The sequence below is a fragment of the Schistocerca americana genome, chromosome 1 (genome assembly GCF_021461395.2).
Source record: "Schistocerca americana isolate TAMUIC-IGC-003095 chromosome 1, iqSchAmer2.1, whole genome shotgun sequence".
In the NCBI taxonomy this organism is placed as follows: Eukaryota; Metazoa; Arthropoda; class Insecta; order Orthoptera; family Acrididae; genus Schistocerca; species Schistocerca americana.
In genome coordinates, this window is record NC_060119.1 from 1,146,349,142 (window position 1) to 1,146,365,708 (window position 16,567).

Sequence of the window (16,567 nt, forward strand, 5' to 3'; positions counted from 1 at the left end):
TTATAAAAATAATAAAATTACAATTACAGGATTGTTTTACTTTTTATCGCTGTGCAAGAAAGTGAACTGAAGTAGGTGCCTGGACAGAACTTCTTGTTTATCATTGTTTAAAGAATACTTTCTGAGTTCCTCCACAGCTTTTTTTTTTAAAAAAGTTATTTACTGGATCTGAGTCGTAAGTATATATTCTAGGCAGATAGTGGAAAAACCAGATCCAATACAAACCTAACACAACAATTGAGACCTGTGATAAATACATTTGTAGCATGTGAACCCTTTTATAAAACCCACACTACTTATGTGACATAATACGATAGGGAAAATGTTAGATGGACTTTTACAAAGAAATATTTACTTCTAAGGTGAGGAAATGAAACTTTTCGTTCAGAGTAGATTTACTGCACATCATAATAAGACATAACAAAGATAATCATTCTGTAACACCAGTGATATCTATAAAGCAATTCTTTCTTACACAATATTATATCACTCACTACGAACCAGATCTACATATTTAATGATACACATTCAGTTATAGTTTCATGGACCAACAGCTTCAATGTAAAATTGACTAGATAACACTATAACATTCGTTAGGAGTCAAAGACACTCATTTACAATTGATACCATTGCACAATTTGTATAACCAATAAAAAATAAAAGTTTAGTAGCACTTCCATATAAAATTTCATCATTAAATTACAACTAGTTTCTGAATGATAACACACCGGTATTATAGCAGTGGCCTTTCTAGCTTCCCTAGCATGTATGAATTTATTTGGACGATACAGCAAGTGTGTTTAGTTTCAAATTATACTTATTACATAGGCCCAGATTCTCATGTGACATTTCAGAAATGAATAAGATGCCTTTAAGGCATAATCAATAAATAAGTGCAGTTAAAAGTTACTGTCTTCTGAATAAAAAGCTGGCACCATATTTAAAATATTATCTCTGATTAAATATCTGAAAACAAACACTGGCAGTTTTTTTCTTAAAAAACTGGGTGGACATTCAGCCCCACATCATACACTGCTACCGTTGTGCTGATACAGCCTGCAACAAGCAAAATAACTGCATTACTTTTATGATTATTTTTAATTGGAAACAAAATTACAGTGGTATTATGTTGCTGTTGTTACAGTTGTCTTAAAAATTTGAGATCATGTTATGGATTATATCGAGTATGGTGATATCAGTTGATACTGAATGTACAAAATTTATTGTATGTGTTTCTAGTCATTCATCCCCCCCCCCCACACACACACACACACATCATAAATGAGAACTTTCCAGGATGAGGAATAATTAAAAATGTATTAAATCAAAGGAGAGGTTAAACACTTAAAATGGTTGCACATCAAGATCTTCCTTAAAATAAAAGCCAATATCAGTACTCAGTGATTGTTTCAAACCACTGCTACACTAACATCCAGATCTTGTCATGTATTTTTCATCAAGTTAGTGCTTATTCACTAGCTATTGTTTTACCCTTTACAAGATAATCGATAAGCAGGAAAAAGCTGTCAGAATTATTTATGGTGTCAAAACCAGAGAATCATGTAATCTGTTCCAAAATTATAGGTGCTTACCATTCTAAGTGTACATAAATTAAAAGCGATTTTGCTTGTGACAACAATGACTCATTTCAGATGGTGCCATATATTAGCTGTGTTGTCCAGTGTTCCACAAATATAATGTGTAACAAAGAAAAAAACTGTACATCATCTGCAAAATCGGACATTTATAATCAAGAAAAATGCATCCTGTGTGATATTATCACAAAAATAAGTGAAAAGAGTAAGACAAAAATTTATGATCCCATCAATAAGATACCATCTGGAGCATTAACGTCATCTGCACCAACATTGTCTCACAAAAACTCTTGCATAACGGAAAAAGTGGAAATTTCAAATGAACGCTATTGCAAGAGGTGATCTGTTAAAGGTTTTACGTGTTTAAAACATAAGACCGTGTGCCATTACAACAGTGCAAATATAAATCTGAAACAGAAAACTGACTCTGATCTACGTGTGGAGATGAAGATTAAGACATTAAATTTCACAACACAGATAATAAGACTAAAATTATGACAGAGTAGGTTGATGAGATATTAGGTTTAAAAAATAAATATGGTAAGTTTCTCCACCAGAGAGGAAAATATGAACATTATATATCTAAAAATTTTGTCAAGTAGCATGAGATGGACACTGAAAATGGCAAATGGACAGTAGTGCAATGAAAGAAATTTATATCTAGAACAGAATGAATCGGAGAAAATAATTTGCACTACCAATAACTTCGGGTAACACTAACAATTTAGAAGATTCCCATGCTGCAATTACTGAACGTGGTAAAAGACAGTGCAAACTGCTAAAGGATAGAGACAAATAGAGAATCAGTATTCGATATAAACAATCCTGCGAATAAATTGCAGGTAGTATTATTGTCTGACAATCGTGTCAGAAACGGAGTCAAAATACTGAACAAAATTTCAGCATTCAGCTATAAGTTTACATCGTTTATAAAGCTGAATGTCTTTTTCAAATATGTCACACACAACACACAAAGCAAAACATGCAACTGAGGAAAAATGATCAGGTTGTTATCTTAGCCAAAACAAATGATATTAATGGTAAAAAAATAGCTTTAAGAGTTCACTAAATGAAACCATAGCAAAAATGATGACACAAAATTAATTTTGTCCACAAGACCACAGAGGTATGACATCCCAAGTGAAAAATCACAAAATATTCTAAATGAATAGCTACTTGATGCAGGAGGTCTCTTACAGTAATCATGTTTGAGTACACCATGTAAAAAGTTTTCCAGAATGGAATGATTTTACTAGATGTGGATTTTACATGTAAAACAAAGGCAAAAAGTAATCAAACATGGAAAATCCAGGATGGAATGTAACAATACGAGAGAAGGAAAGTTGCTACTCACCATATAGTGGAGATGCTGAGCCGCGATAGGCACAATAAAAAGATTTACACAATCATAGCTTTCGGACATTAAGGCCTTTGTCAGCAGTAGACACACATACATACTCCTCCTTACCCCACCCAGTCGCCACTCTCATCATGCACTGGTGCTGCTGCTCGCAGTGTAGTTTCAGCTCTCTGAGACTGTAGATATGTATGCAAGTTGTGCTTGCATGAGTGTGTGTGTGCGTGTGTGTGTGTGTCTACTGCTGACAAAGGCCTTAATGGCCGAAAGCTATGATTGTGTGAATCTTTTTATTGTGCCTATCACAGCTCAGCATCTCCGCTATATGGTGAGTAGCAACTTTCCTTCTCTCGTAAAGGAAAAAGTAAGCTTTACACGTTAATCTACTGAGTATCCTCAGAAGTTCACTGGTAACCGCAAGTACCATAAAATATATAACTCCATGTCATCAGATGTAAAAGTGGCAAACTGCAGCTGAAGCAACAGGAATATCAATAGGTGAAAAAACATCAGTGCATCAGCACTATAGTGAAAAACATCAGCATCATTGGCAGAATGAATCATCACCTCAATCCTATTCCACAGTGTTGTCAAGTGCTTCCAGTCAGTCTGCCCACATGAATCATACAGCATATAGAATAAACTAGAACCATGAGAAACAAGCAGGGAAAATGTTACTTCCATTAGCAGGTAAGAAGAAAGCAACACCAGTAAGTACTGAATCGTCTTCTCCCTTCCATAGTGAAGTGTTATCAAGTGTATTAAATCACTTATAGCAGATAAATTATGTAGGGAATGAAATGAGAAAGTCTCCCATCCAAGTCTCAAACAGGGCCAAAAAAATGCCATGGAGAAATGACGGATTTTCATGGCCTGCCTCAAGAAAATCCAATCGCTACCAAAATGTAACCCCTTCATTGCAACAAACATAATGACCAGTGCAAGGCAATCACTGTGTGTGCTTTCAGTTTGCCCCAGGACAGCACCCATGTTCCTTCTTGCAATAAAAAATCAATTTTATTTGAGCATATAAATATTAGATCTCTGAAATACAAAGCTGACGAGCTGGGAATTATACTGAATGGGAACAAAAGGATAATATTATGTATTAATGAGTACTGGTTAAGAGAGGAAGAGATAAAATTGTATTTACCACCACGTTTTAATTCAATTACACGTTACTGCAGACCCAGTCAGTTTTATGGGGGTTCCTCAACTTATATACAGGGTGATTCAGGAGGAATGTTACATACTGGTAATTTGTGAGATCTTCTACATGTGAAAATAAACTGAAAAAGTCATAAGAATGTGTGTCCAATTTTCGATCATTAAGGAACTGGAGTAAGTTGAAGACTACACACGCCTATGAGTGGTTATGAAGACAACTGTGATTATTACTTACTGAAATGCTGTGATGCACAGCACAATGGTGGGACAGGTGACTGATCCATTCTACAAGAGGTGTTCAAAAAATCCCCCACACAGCTTAATGCACTTGTCAAAGTGTTGGAGGGTGTGTTGTGTTGTGCATCGAACATCATCTTAACAGGCTTCGATGTGAGCAACAGCATTAGTGATGCGAACAGCAAGTTCTTGAAGGGTAATCAACTTTTTAGCGCGCACACCCTCCTTTAACCAGCCCCACAAAAAGATGTCTAATGGGGTTAGGTTGAGTGATATGGCAGACCAGTTAATGAGTCCACCACAGCCAACCACAATTCAGGGAGTATGTTATTTAGCTAATGGGATAGTTGTCTAGTACAGTGAATCGGTGATCCATCATGTTGCAGGTACCCTTGTCATCATTACTCTGATGTCATGATTTGGTAGGAACACAGGTCCTATCACCAGGTCATCAATCATAACACAGCAGACATTTGGTGAGAACCTCACTTGGAATCTTCTTCCCCTAGTGTCATGTGGATTCTCCATTGCCCATGTACAAGAATTGTGGGTGTTCATGATACCACTGCATGTAAATGTAGCTTCATCTGTAAATAAAGCATGATGTCTCAGTGCGCAGCCAACCATTCACAAAATTGTTGAAACTCACTGGCAGATTAAAACTGTGTGCTGGACTGAGGCTCAAACTTGGGACCTTTACCATTCGTGGACAAGAGCTCTACCGACTGAGCTACCCAAGCACAACTCACAACCCATGCTCAGCACTTCAGTTCTGCCAATACATCGTCTCCTACCTTCCAAAATTGTTGTCTGCTTACAGAGTCACCTGGATGCAGATGCTGCATGGGCTGCATATGGAATGGGTACAAGCCCTCAGAATGTAATGTGTGTCACACTCGCATTTGTGGAATACCAAGCTGACTGCTAACGCACCATGTACTGGTGATGGGACTCCATGTAGCATTGCAATAATGTCTTCTCTTTCCTCAACTGACTGGGCAGACTCATGTTCTGATGTTACTTGTACACTGGGTAGTATTCCAGATTCATGTAAAGTTTCAAAAATCCTGGGAAATACCCTGGCACAGGGAGTTCATCTGTCAGGGAACTGTCCATGGTAGACAGTCACAGTACCTGTATACAAACATGTCTGCTTATTCTGCATGGGTGTACATAGGAGGCATCTTGGTATTCACCAACAGAACGGACTTGATCAATTAAACAGCACTCAGGCATGACATGCACATGACCTCATAACAGTACTACATAAAAGTAAGAACAGCTTCACAGAGAAGCTGAAGGTACTAATCTGGAAAATCAAAACCTATCTCAATAACAAGAAACAAATTGTAAGCTACAATGATAAAAAATCACAGTTTCTGAATGTTACTGGAGGTGTTCCCCAACGATCAGTGCTTGAGTGACTATTGTTTATAATATTTATAAATGACCTGTCCAGAAATATGCCATGCAAATTTGTGCTTTATGCAGATGATACTACCTTCATCAAGTCTGTAAAATACATAAATAAACTGACAAATCAAAGTAAAGATAACCCCAAGTTACCCAATACGTGGCTTGAAACCAATGAGTTAGTTATTAACCATGAAAAGACTGGAAACATTTCTTTTCGCTTGTCCAATGTTCATGTCAAGTCAGCTTCTACAAAACTCCTTGGCATATATCTGGGCACAAAATTAACTTGGGAGGGTCACATAGACTACACATCTTGAAAGCTTTCACGAGCTGTGTACATAGTGAAGTAAAATTATGCACAATTGTTTCTGAAAAACTGCCGATTAACTTCTATTATGCCTTCTTTCATTGCCATATAAATTGAGGCAGTCTGCTCAAGGGTAATTCTGCTGGGGCTAGAAAATTTTTATTTGTCATGAGAAAGCTATCAGGAGCATCTCTGGAATACCAAAAGTAACATAGCATGTAAGCCTTATTTCACAGAATTACAGAAAAATGTCAGTCCAATCTCTTGTAAACAACTGCCTTTTGTACTAGGGTGGTCTGAAAAGTTCTCAGAATCACCACGAGAGGTCAGTGCTAGCGCAATGAGTTGATCATGAGATATTCATTGGACTGTTGCCTGTAAACACATGCCACATCAGTGCTCTTGGAAGAGAGCTGTGGCAGTGACATGGCTCTGTTGTTGTTGTTCCCGCATAGTGATTTGGGAAGATGGAAAAAAGTCAAGATTCAAGCAGTGATTAAGAACTTCGTAGAGAAAGGTATGAAAACAAAGGGCATTCATACCAATTTCAGAAATACACTGTTGCCAAGTGGACAAATGAATTTAAATTTGGTTGGGAGGGCTTAAGTGATGATCTGCACAGTGGTTGGCCAAGATGTACCACTATCAAGAAATCATTGCAAAAGTGCACAAAATGGTCATGGAGGATGGCCGATTGAAAGTGCGTGAAATTGCTCCTGCTTTCCAGATGTCATCTGAAAGGGTATATCACATTTTAACTGAAGAATTAGAAATGAAAAAATTATCTGCAAGATGGGTGCCACAACTATTGATGCTGGATCAAAAATGCATGAGTATGTACAGTCATACTCAAAAGTATCCGAACAACCTGAATTGCATTTCACCTGATTCGCATTCAACCGGCATAACGTAGCTGTCTAGCAGGTACTATAATCGCTCCTTGGTACAGTCGTTTGACTATTGAAAATGGTTCCAACAAATCAACACTAGAAAACACTGCTCTGTATCGCAGTAACTCAAGATGTAAAGTAATACCACGATGCTACAAATATCAGGGAACACTTTATCACAGATAAGACTGTCCTTAAGGCTTGTAAGCTCACATTTATTACAATAAATGGCATACCTCAAATGTTACCACTCTCATTATTACGTCAGATAGGTAATGCACTTAGTAAGTTCGTCATATTCCTGATTTCCTCTTCAAAGTAACATACAGTACTTATTATTTAACACAAAATGACATTAAAAATTTAAGTTATCCACGAGCAGCTAGTTGAAAATATGTATGAACTTCAAATGTTACGACGAAGCGTCTCGTTTTGCATATGGATTAAAACCGAGGTCAGGCAGACTAAGCAAAGATTTCGTGACTGACGCAAACTAACAGTCATTCCTGGTTAGGCATACAGAGAGTGATATACCTCGATTTTAGACAGTATCAGTTAGCAAATATCAACTTTAAATTACATTACGCAAACATTTTTAAGGGACGCGAATTCCTACCCAGCATCTATTGTCCCTGTTAATGAACTACGAGAGATGTTAAATATTGCTTCTTCACAAGTAACTTACTTGAAGGGCTGTGAGGCAAAGCTTTGTGTTGGAGAGAGATTCGAACCCAGAACCTAATCGGATTGATATCGAAGCACAACCAACTGTGATATATCGGATTTTCTCGGCAGTAGCTAGATGTTTTAACTGAAATGACAAGACGAAACATTAATTTTATCCTTCCGAGGAGTCCAACCCGGCACCTATCGCTGTTATATTCTAGAGAAAACGAATGTTAAATATGGGTTTGTTGCACCAGCAGCGACATGTGAGCATGTTTGAACTAGAAATAATATGACAAAGAGTTCAGTGCTCACTGGGAATAGAGCCCCACACGTATCGTTGTTGACTACACACTAAGAGGTGTCAGCTACCGAATTTTTCTCTACCAGCAGCTCGGAATAACATCTTGAACTTACAGTGATCTCGCAAATAGTTCTGTGTCCCACTGGGAGTAAAAAACGTCAGATATCGTTAGTTTGACAACGAATGAAAAAACATTAAAAATCTAAATTATTATCCACCAGCAAATAGGTGTTCTCATGCTAGAGCTTGATAATACATAATGAAATCTTTAGTACCGGGCCAGGATTCGAAACCATTCATGCGTAATATATGGAGATGTTGAGAAATCTGCAATTTTGGACCAAAAAAAAAATTGTAGCCGAGCTGTATTGTCATGAAGGGATCAAATTCCGCGTTAGGGTGATCTGAGTTGCATTCTCAGTTCAGAACCAATTTTATCGACATACAGAAGCTCAGATAAAAGATGGAATAAGTGTCCTGTGACCCTACATAGCATTTGTTTCATCACTAGAAAAAAATAACTAGTATAAGAAAGGTTACTGGTGATAGAGTTTCTACATGTCGCCACTCCAGACTTCATTGTGGTTCAACCTGATGTCTACTTGGCAGAGAAGGAATATCATCTTTAATGTGAATCTTTAATGTGAATATTATATCTTCTTCACTTGGTGTAGCCAGAGGAGAATGGAATCTTTCTCTCCCTATCTAAAATTATTGACAGGAGTGGGAAACGAACACAGACCATAGGTATAAGAACCTACCATCAGTCCAAACAGACCACCAAATCCTATTTTCCGTGACTCATTTTTCTATCGTAACACCGTTGCGCCACACTGGATGAGAATTCTGACACACAGGCTCCCTGTAGTCAATTGCAACATGTTCAGTAAATTCATTTACTTGGTTGACCGAATCACTATGAACTAGCTGCTTCGGCTACCCAGTGCATACATTCGACTCTATTTTGTAATCACCAAAATAAAATCACGTCACTGCCACCTACACAGAACTGCCAACAGTGTAGGATGCAGAAATTTAAATATGAAGTGTTCCTTTCCACTTGAGCTATTCTATCTGTTTGTAAAAAACGTCATGCAGTGCAAAAGAAAAGCTGTAACTGTTTCTCTCAGAAGTCTATACCTGGCCATTTGCATTATCTCGCAGCGCTGTGGTATACAGAAGTTCTGGAGGACTTCTTGTTCAGCTCTGGAGCTATTGCAGCCATGTGTCAGCTAGTAGCATAATGGCAAGTGTCGTGCACCATGGATGAGATGTCGCGAGTTCGAATACATTTACTGCTAAATTTTTTTAAAACTCAGTTCTGCTGTCTGCTGAAGTTACTAATCTAATGGAACTTCGAACATAATTCACTTCACTTCTCAACCCAAAATAGTCGCATGTGGAAAAAGGGCTAACTTATGTGACATTTTGTTCTATTCAGGTTCAATAAGACAGCTAGGCAGCAGATGCATCTTGAAGCTTTTGTGTGGGGAGAGCGCATCGTGCCCAAATACGTCAGAAAAGTATTTTCTACATTAGCTGTCGTGTGGTAGTGGCATTTTATTCTTCTTCAAACATTGTTTGACAGCTTTAACTCAGAACAAGTTTTCTACATGCATGTAATCAATAAACTGCATACTTGACTCTTTAGGGAGTATCATGATGAATACAGGGATTAGCGACCACAAGATAGTTGCTGCTAGGCTGAATACCGTAACACTTACAACCATCAAAAAGAAACGCATAGTACTTCTATTTAAAAAAAATCTGATAAAAATGCTCTTCACACCTTTTTAAGAGACAGTCTCCACACCTTCCGATCTGATCCTGTAAGTGTAGAAAAGATATGAAATAATTTCAAAGAGATAGTGTCGATGGCAATTGAGAGATATATAAATTAATAAGTGATGGTACTAATCCCCCATGGTACACAAAACGGGTCAGATCACTGTTGCAGAAGCAACGAAAATAGCATGCTAAACTTAAAATAATGCATAATCCCCAAGATTGGCAAAGTTTTGCAGCAGTTCAAAATATAGCGCATACTTCAATGCGAGCTGCTTTTAATAATTTCCACAATGCAACACTGTCTCAGAATCTGGCAGAAGACCCAAAGAGATTATGGTCATACATAGAGCACACCTATGGCATGATGCAATCAATACTTTCACTGCGTGATAATAACGGTGAGGTCATTGATGACAGTGCCACTAAAGCAGACTGAGACAAAGTAAATATTCCTGAATTCCAATCAAGAACAACTGCCAAGATGAGAAACATAGAGGTAGATATCCTCGTTGTAGTAAAGCAGCTTAAATCACTTAATAAAGGCAAGGCCTCTGGACAAGACTGGATACCAGTCAGGTTCTTTTCAGCGTATGCTGATACAATAGTTCCATATTTAGCAATTATATACAGCTGCTCGCTCACAGAAAGTTCCGTACCTAAAGACTGGAATATTGCTCAAGTCACACCAATACCCAAAAAGGGAAGTAAAAGTAATCCGCTGAATTACAGGCTTATATCACTAACGTCGATTTGCAGTAGGGTTTAGGAACATACAGTGTATTCGAACATTATGAAGTACCTCAAAGAAAACGATTTATTGACACATAGTCAGCACAGTTTCAGAAAATATCCTTCTTGTGAAACACAACTAGCTCTTTATACTCATGAAGTAATACGTGCTATCAACAGGGGATGTCAGATTGATTCCATATTTTTAGATTTCCAGAAGGCTCTCGACACCGTTCCTCACAAGCGTCTTCTAACCAAACTGCGTGCCTACGGAGTATCGGCTCAGTTGTGCAGCTGGATTCATGATTTCCTGTCAGAAAGGTCACAGTTCATAGTAACAGATGGAAAGTCATCAAGTAAAACAGAAGTAATATCTGGCATTCCCCAAGGAAGTGTTATAGGCCCTCTATTGTTCCTGATCTATATTAACGACATAGGAGACAATCTGAGTAGCCGTCTTACATTGTTTGCAGATGATGCTGTCATTTACTGTCTTGTAAAGTCATTGGATGATCAAAACAACTTGAAAAATGATTTAGATAAGATATCTGTATGGTACAAAAAGTGGCAATTGACCCTTAATAAGGAAAAGTGTGAAGTTATTCACATGAGTACTAAAAGAAATCAGCTAAATTTCGATTATGCGGTAAAACACACAAATCTGAAGGCTGTAAATTCAACTAAATATTTAGGGATTTCTATTACAAATAACCTAAATTGGAACAATCAAATAGATAATGTTGTGGGTAGAGCAAACTAAAGACTGCGATTCATTGGCAGAACACTTAGAAGGTGCAACAGGTCTACTAAAGAGACTGCTTACACCACACTTGTCCATCCTATTCTAGAGTACTGCTGTGTTGTGTGGGACCACATCAGCTGAGACTGACAAATGACATCGAAAAAGTTCAAAGAAGTGTGGCTCATTTTCTTCTATCTTGAAATAGGAGAGATAGTGTCACAGACATGATACGTGAATTGAAGTGGCAATCATTTAAACAAAGGCATTTTTCACTGCGACGGTATCTCCTCATGAAATTTCAATCACCAGTTTTCTCCTCCAATTGTGAAAACATTATGTTGGCACCCACCTACATAGGGAGAAATGATCATCGCAATAAAAGAAGAGAAATCAGGGCTTGTACAGAAAAATTTAAATGCTTGTTTTTGCCACACACCATTCAAGCATGGAACGGTAGAGAAACAGCTTGAAGGTGGTTCACTGAACCCTCTGCCAGGCAATTTTTTGTGAATAGCACAGTAATCACATAGATGTAGATGTACATAAAGGAAAACTTCAACAGTTACAACCTTTGGCAGTTCACTCATCATCATAATACTAGTCAAACATTAAAGATAGACATACCTACAACTTGACTTACAGAAACAGGCAGTTACGAATATGTAGGAATAAAGATTTTCAATGCATTACCTGTGCAACCACATGCTACCTCTCTTAATGTCTTTATAAATAAGGCCCAAAACATAACTGTATGAGAGAGATTTTTACACTTTTAAGAAATTGAAAACTGTTCAAAAGTTGACCTGAATTTACTAAATAACTTGTAATACTGTCTGCTTGTACCTTCTTTCTATGCTTTTTTGTCCCCTCTGATTTCTTGTCTTTTGTACATAATGAATATGCAAGAAAGTAATTAACTTTCAGCTCATATTTTACTATTAATAACACTGGGAAATTTTTTGTGGATGACCTCTACTCCTTTGTCATGTGTAAGTTAGTAAGTAATGTAACAATGTTTAGTTCCATATTTAACTATTAACCATGTGGAGAAATCTTTATGTCATTTTATTATGTAGATTCTCTTATTATGTGTGTTACCATAGTGTATGTAAATTATGTTTCCTAACATGACAGCCATAATTTATAAATCCTTTTGTACGTAACTCATAATGACACAAATTGCATACAAATATTTAAAGATGGATGAATAAACAATTCAAACTTAAACTGTGATCTACACCAGCATAATAGTACGTTGTTTTTGTGGTCTTCAGTCTGAAGACATATTTGATGGAGCTCTCCATGCTTGCCTACTTTGTGTAAGTCACTTCATTTCTTCACAAATACTGCAGTACTGCAGTCTACATCTATTTGCTCCTACTTTAAGTATTTAAGCCTTGGTTTGTCTCCTCCTACAATTTGATCTAGACACCCCCCCCCCCCCCCCCCAATATACTTCCTTCCATTACCAAACTGACAATATTATGAAAAGGATATATTGCTACTCACCATAAAGATGATACACTGAGTTGTAGACAGGCAAAACAAAAAGACTGCTACATACTGAGTTTTTGGCCATTGTGCCTGTCTCCAACTCAATGTGTCATCTTCATGGTGAGTAAGCTGTCTGTCCTTTACATAATATAGTTGATGTTCTAATCTGGACTTTCCACTGTTTAATTTTCAAATTGACAATTCCATAATGCCTCAGGATATGTCACATCATATCAACCTTCTCCTCCTTTTGATCAAATTGTGTCAAAGTTTTGCTCTCTCCAATTCTGTTCAGTATCTCATCATTAGTTATTCAGTCTGCCATCTAATCTTCAGCAGTCTAGCATTCTTCTGTAACTCCACATTTCAAAAGCTTCTGTTCTCTTCTTGTTTTATTGTCCATATTTCACTTTCATCAAATATCTCCAGAAAAGACTTCCCACCACTTAAATCTTTTCAGGAACACGTTCGTTGCTCCTGGCTCTCTGCATCTCATGTCCTCTCTACTTTGACCATTATCAGTAATTTCACTGCCCCCAATAGCAAAACTTATCTCGTGTCTCATTTCCTAATCCCCTCAATAGCACCTGAATTAATTCAACTAAATTCCACTGCTGTTGTTTTACTTTTTTTGATGTTCATCTTTTAACCTCTTTTCAAAACACTATCAATTCCATTCAACTGATCTTCAAAGTCTTGTCATCTCTGCCACAATCAGAAAGTCACTGACAGCCTCAACCTTTCTTACTGCTTCTCCCTGTACTTTAATTCCCTTCCCAAATGTCTCCTTGGTATCCTTTACTGCTCACTCAATGTACAGACTGAATAATATTGGAGATAGACTGCATCCTGGCTCACTCCTTCTCACCCACTTCTTCTCTTTCATGTTCTTTGACTCTTATATATGCAGTCTAGTTTCTGTATAAGTTGTAAATAGCCTTTTCACTTCCTGCATTTTCCCCTGCTACTTTCAAATTCTAAAGAATGTATTCCAGTCATATTGTCAATTACAGCAGATAATCAGTTTAGTGAACCTTTTTTTTCACACTTTGAGCATTCAATGGTTGTGTCACTGTCCTAAGATAGTCCCTGTTCCTCTGAGTTGCCATCAACAGAGATTCAGTTGTGTTGTGGTGGCTACTGTATCCTAAAGCAAGGAGGTGATTCTGAACAGTAGTGCTGCTCACCAGTTGATATATTACAGCTTCGAATTGTAAATTTATTTACTACATTATCTGCTGCAACATCCCATTATATTTGATAAGAGTCCCCTTTCTGCAAGATGGTATTGCCCACAGCAGTTGACTCTGGATGCAGCAGCACTTTTCTCTGAATTTAGGTATTCACTAATGTCCTTGAGGAAGTGGCACATGGAGAGCCAAGTGCCTATATGCCACTGGAGATGGGGTGTTCCACATTTCTGCTACAGATGATCTGCCCACAATTAAATGTGCCCATCCGAGCTCGACTGTCATCCCAGTGGCCAGCACCAAATCTGACCATGGTCCAAACAAGGTGATGTATTGGGTGTTCTTTTCCTCATTGTGTCAGGAGTGCTCTTTTCCCAACAAAGCAGGTATCTCCAATTTAATTCGCTCATGAATATACAGAAATGCACAATGGATGAAGTTATCAAAACATCAATTTTGCTAAAATAGTATCTACAGCATAAATAACCAATCAATATTTTACATGAATTGAAACTAAACAAAGGTAGAATATGTGTAAGGGGATAGCTACAATATTACTATAAAATTTAGAAAGCAATTCTCAGAAGACAAAAAAAATCTAGTATAAGAATTGTGTGAAACCTAATCAACCGTTTCAGTATGCAACTCTGGTGCCTTGCAAGCTTTTACAAGCAAAGTAATGAAACACACACAATTTAACATAAAAAACAAATGAGACAGAGCAGACTCAATACATATATCACTCATATAGGTGAAAAATATCTTGCACATAGTTACCTCTGCATATAATAATCCACTGATGAATTATGTTGATATGATCCCTCATTCATTTAAGCCTCTGTGTAACATTAGCAAGTGCTACAGCAAATGCCTGCAGTGCTGAGAAAGGATGCTGGAAATCTAGAGTGTAAGCATTTCCATCAATGCGGCCAAATTGCATCACCTAGACAAAAAGATAATTAGTTATCAATTCACAAATTTTCTATTTCACTTATATTCTCACAGAAATAATCAAAACTGGAAAAGAGATAAAGTCTTGTTCATGTCTTCTAAATCTGACATTTCTCTAACTCTACTACTGAATAGAGGTGACAGTATTACATATTCGGCCTGTCAAGAAATATGTCAAATGACAGTGAGTTATTGCAAATGCTAAAAAGGAGTTTGCCTCATTTTGTTCAGTGTAAAGGGGGTATTTTTTAGTAATTTCCTATTCGTGTAGGAAGAACTTGAAAATAAGACTCAAATCAAACACGTATTACGAAATCTATTTATCTGATAGCAAATACAGGCATAAACACACACAGAAAAATCACATTAAATTTTGACTTTGATTCTGATCTTTTTATTTGTCCAGTTCTATACAGCACAAATTGTACAAGTGATGCTGAGCAGGTTAAAGAAAACTTGCAATAATACATAGTATCAACATATAGTAAACAAATTATAAAATTAGGTACCTATTCCTACAATTTAATTTTTAAGCAACTTCTTTGTTACATATTCAGAAATTCTTTTACAGAACAGAAATATTGCTTTAATAGAAATACCTGTTGTTTAATTTTAAATATTGGATATGTTGCAATTATATTTCTTCTGGTATATTATTATGTAGTATTACACCATAGTTAATTATGCTCCTCTGACAGGCTGTTGTTCTATGACATTTTTTATGTATATTTGATGTTCCTCTGGTACAACAGTGATATATATTTTGTTATGTAGTTAGTTACTTGTTTTCAAGAGGTAGCCTCTAGAGAACAAGACAGTTCCATAAATGTATAAACTTAGGACCTTCAAAACATCAAGCCCAGAAAAAATGAGATTTATAGACTCCATCTTTTTAAGGCCACAAATTATTCATAGCACTTTTATGCATTCTAAAAAGCCTTTATGCTGTGAGTTGAGAGTCCCCAGAAAACCTTCTACCTCCAGTTTTTTATGTGCAAACACAACCAGCTATGGATTAAGCATTAGAGACGCTGCTTATGACGTAATAAAGTGTTATATGAGCAATAGAAAACAGTTTGTTCTACTTAAAACGGAAAGTGGTGTCTACAAATCAGAGATCTCGTGCATAAAATATGGTGTGCCCCAGGGCTCGGTGTTGGGCCCCCTTCTGTTCTTGATCTATGTAAATGATATTAAATACTGTACTATAAATTCCAAAATTGTTCTGTATGCCGATGACACGTCCATTGTACGTAAAAAGGAATCATGTAATGAACTAGAGGCAATAATGTGACAAAAGAAATTGTTCAGTTTTTTAATGAAAGCCACTTAAATGTAAGCACCAGTAAAACATGTTTGATGGAGTTTAACAAAAGTAGTTTGAATAATGAAATTAAATTATACATGGGCAATGAATTGGTAAAGAAAGAGTCTAGTGTAAAATTCCTTGGCATAACAATCCAAAGCAACCTGAAATGGGACACACATATTGACTCCCTAGCAACTAAGTTGTCAAAAAATGTATTTGCAATCAGTACTATTAGCAAGTTCTGTAGAGATACCGTAGTCCTAAAGACTGCATACCATGCTCTTTTCTCCTCTCACTTGAACTACGGTATTGAAATTTGGGGGACAACAACCAAAGCTAATCTAGATAAGCTACTCATTCTTCAAAAAAGGGGTGTGAGAATAATCTGTGGAGCAAAATATAGGGAATCTTGTCGCAACTTGTTT

General features: G+C 36.9%; 1 protein-coding gene across 1 annotated transcript in view; it reads right to left on the reverse strand.

Annotated features, from left to right (window-relative positions):
• Nucleotides 1-377: 377 nt before the first annotated feature.
• Nucleotides 378-16,567, reverse strand: part of LOC124597374 (tubby-related protein 4) — a 500,962-nt gene continuing 484,772 nt past the window's right edge. Inside the window, exons 13-14 of the mRNA XM_047135935.1 lie at nucleotides 14,660-14,825; nucleotides 378-1,056 (exon numbers count right to left, since the gene is read on the reverse strand). Of these exons, the coding sequence (XP_046991891.1) occupies nucleotides 14,709-14,825 (117 nt within the window). The 3' untranslated portion in view covers nucleotides 378-1,056; nucleotides 14,660-14,708. The remainder of the gene's footprint in view (nucleotides 1,057-14,659; nucleotides 14,826-16,567) is intronic.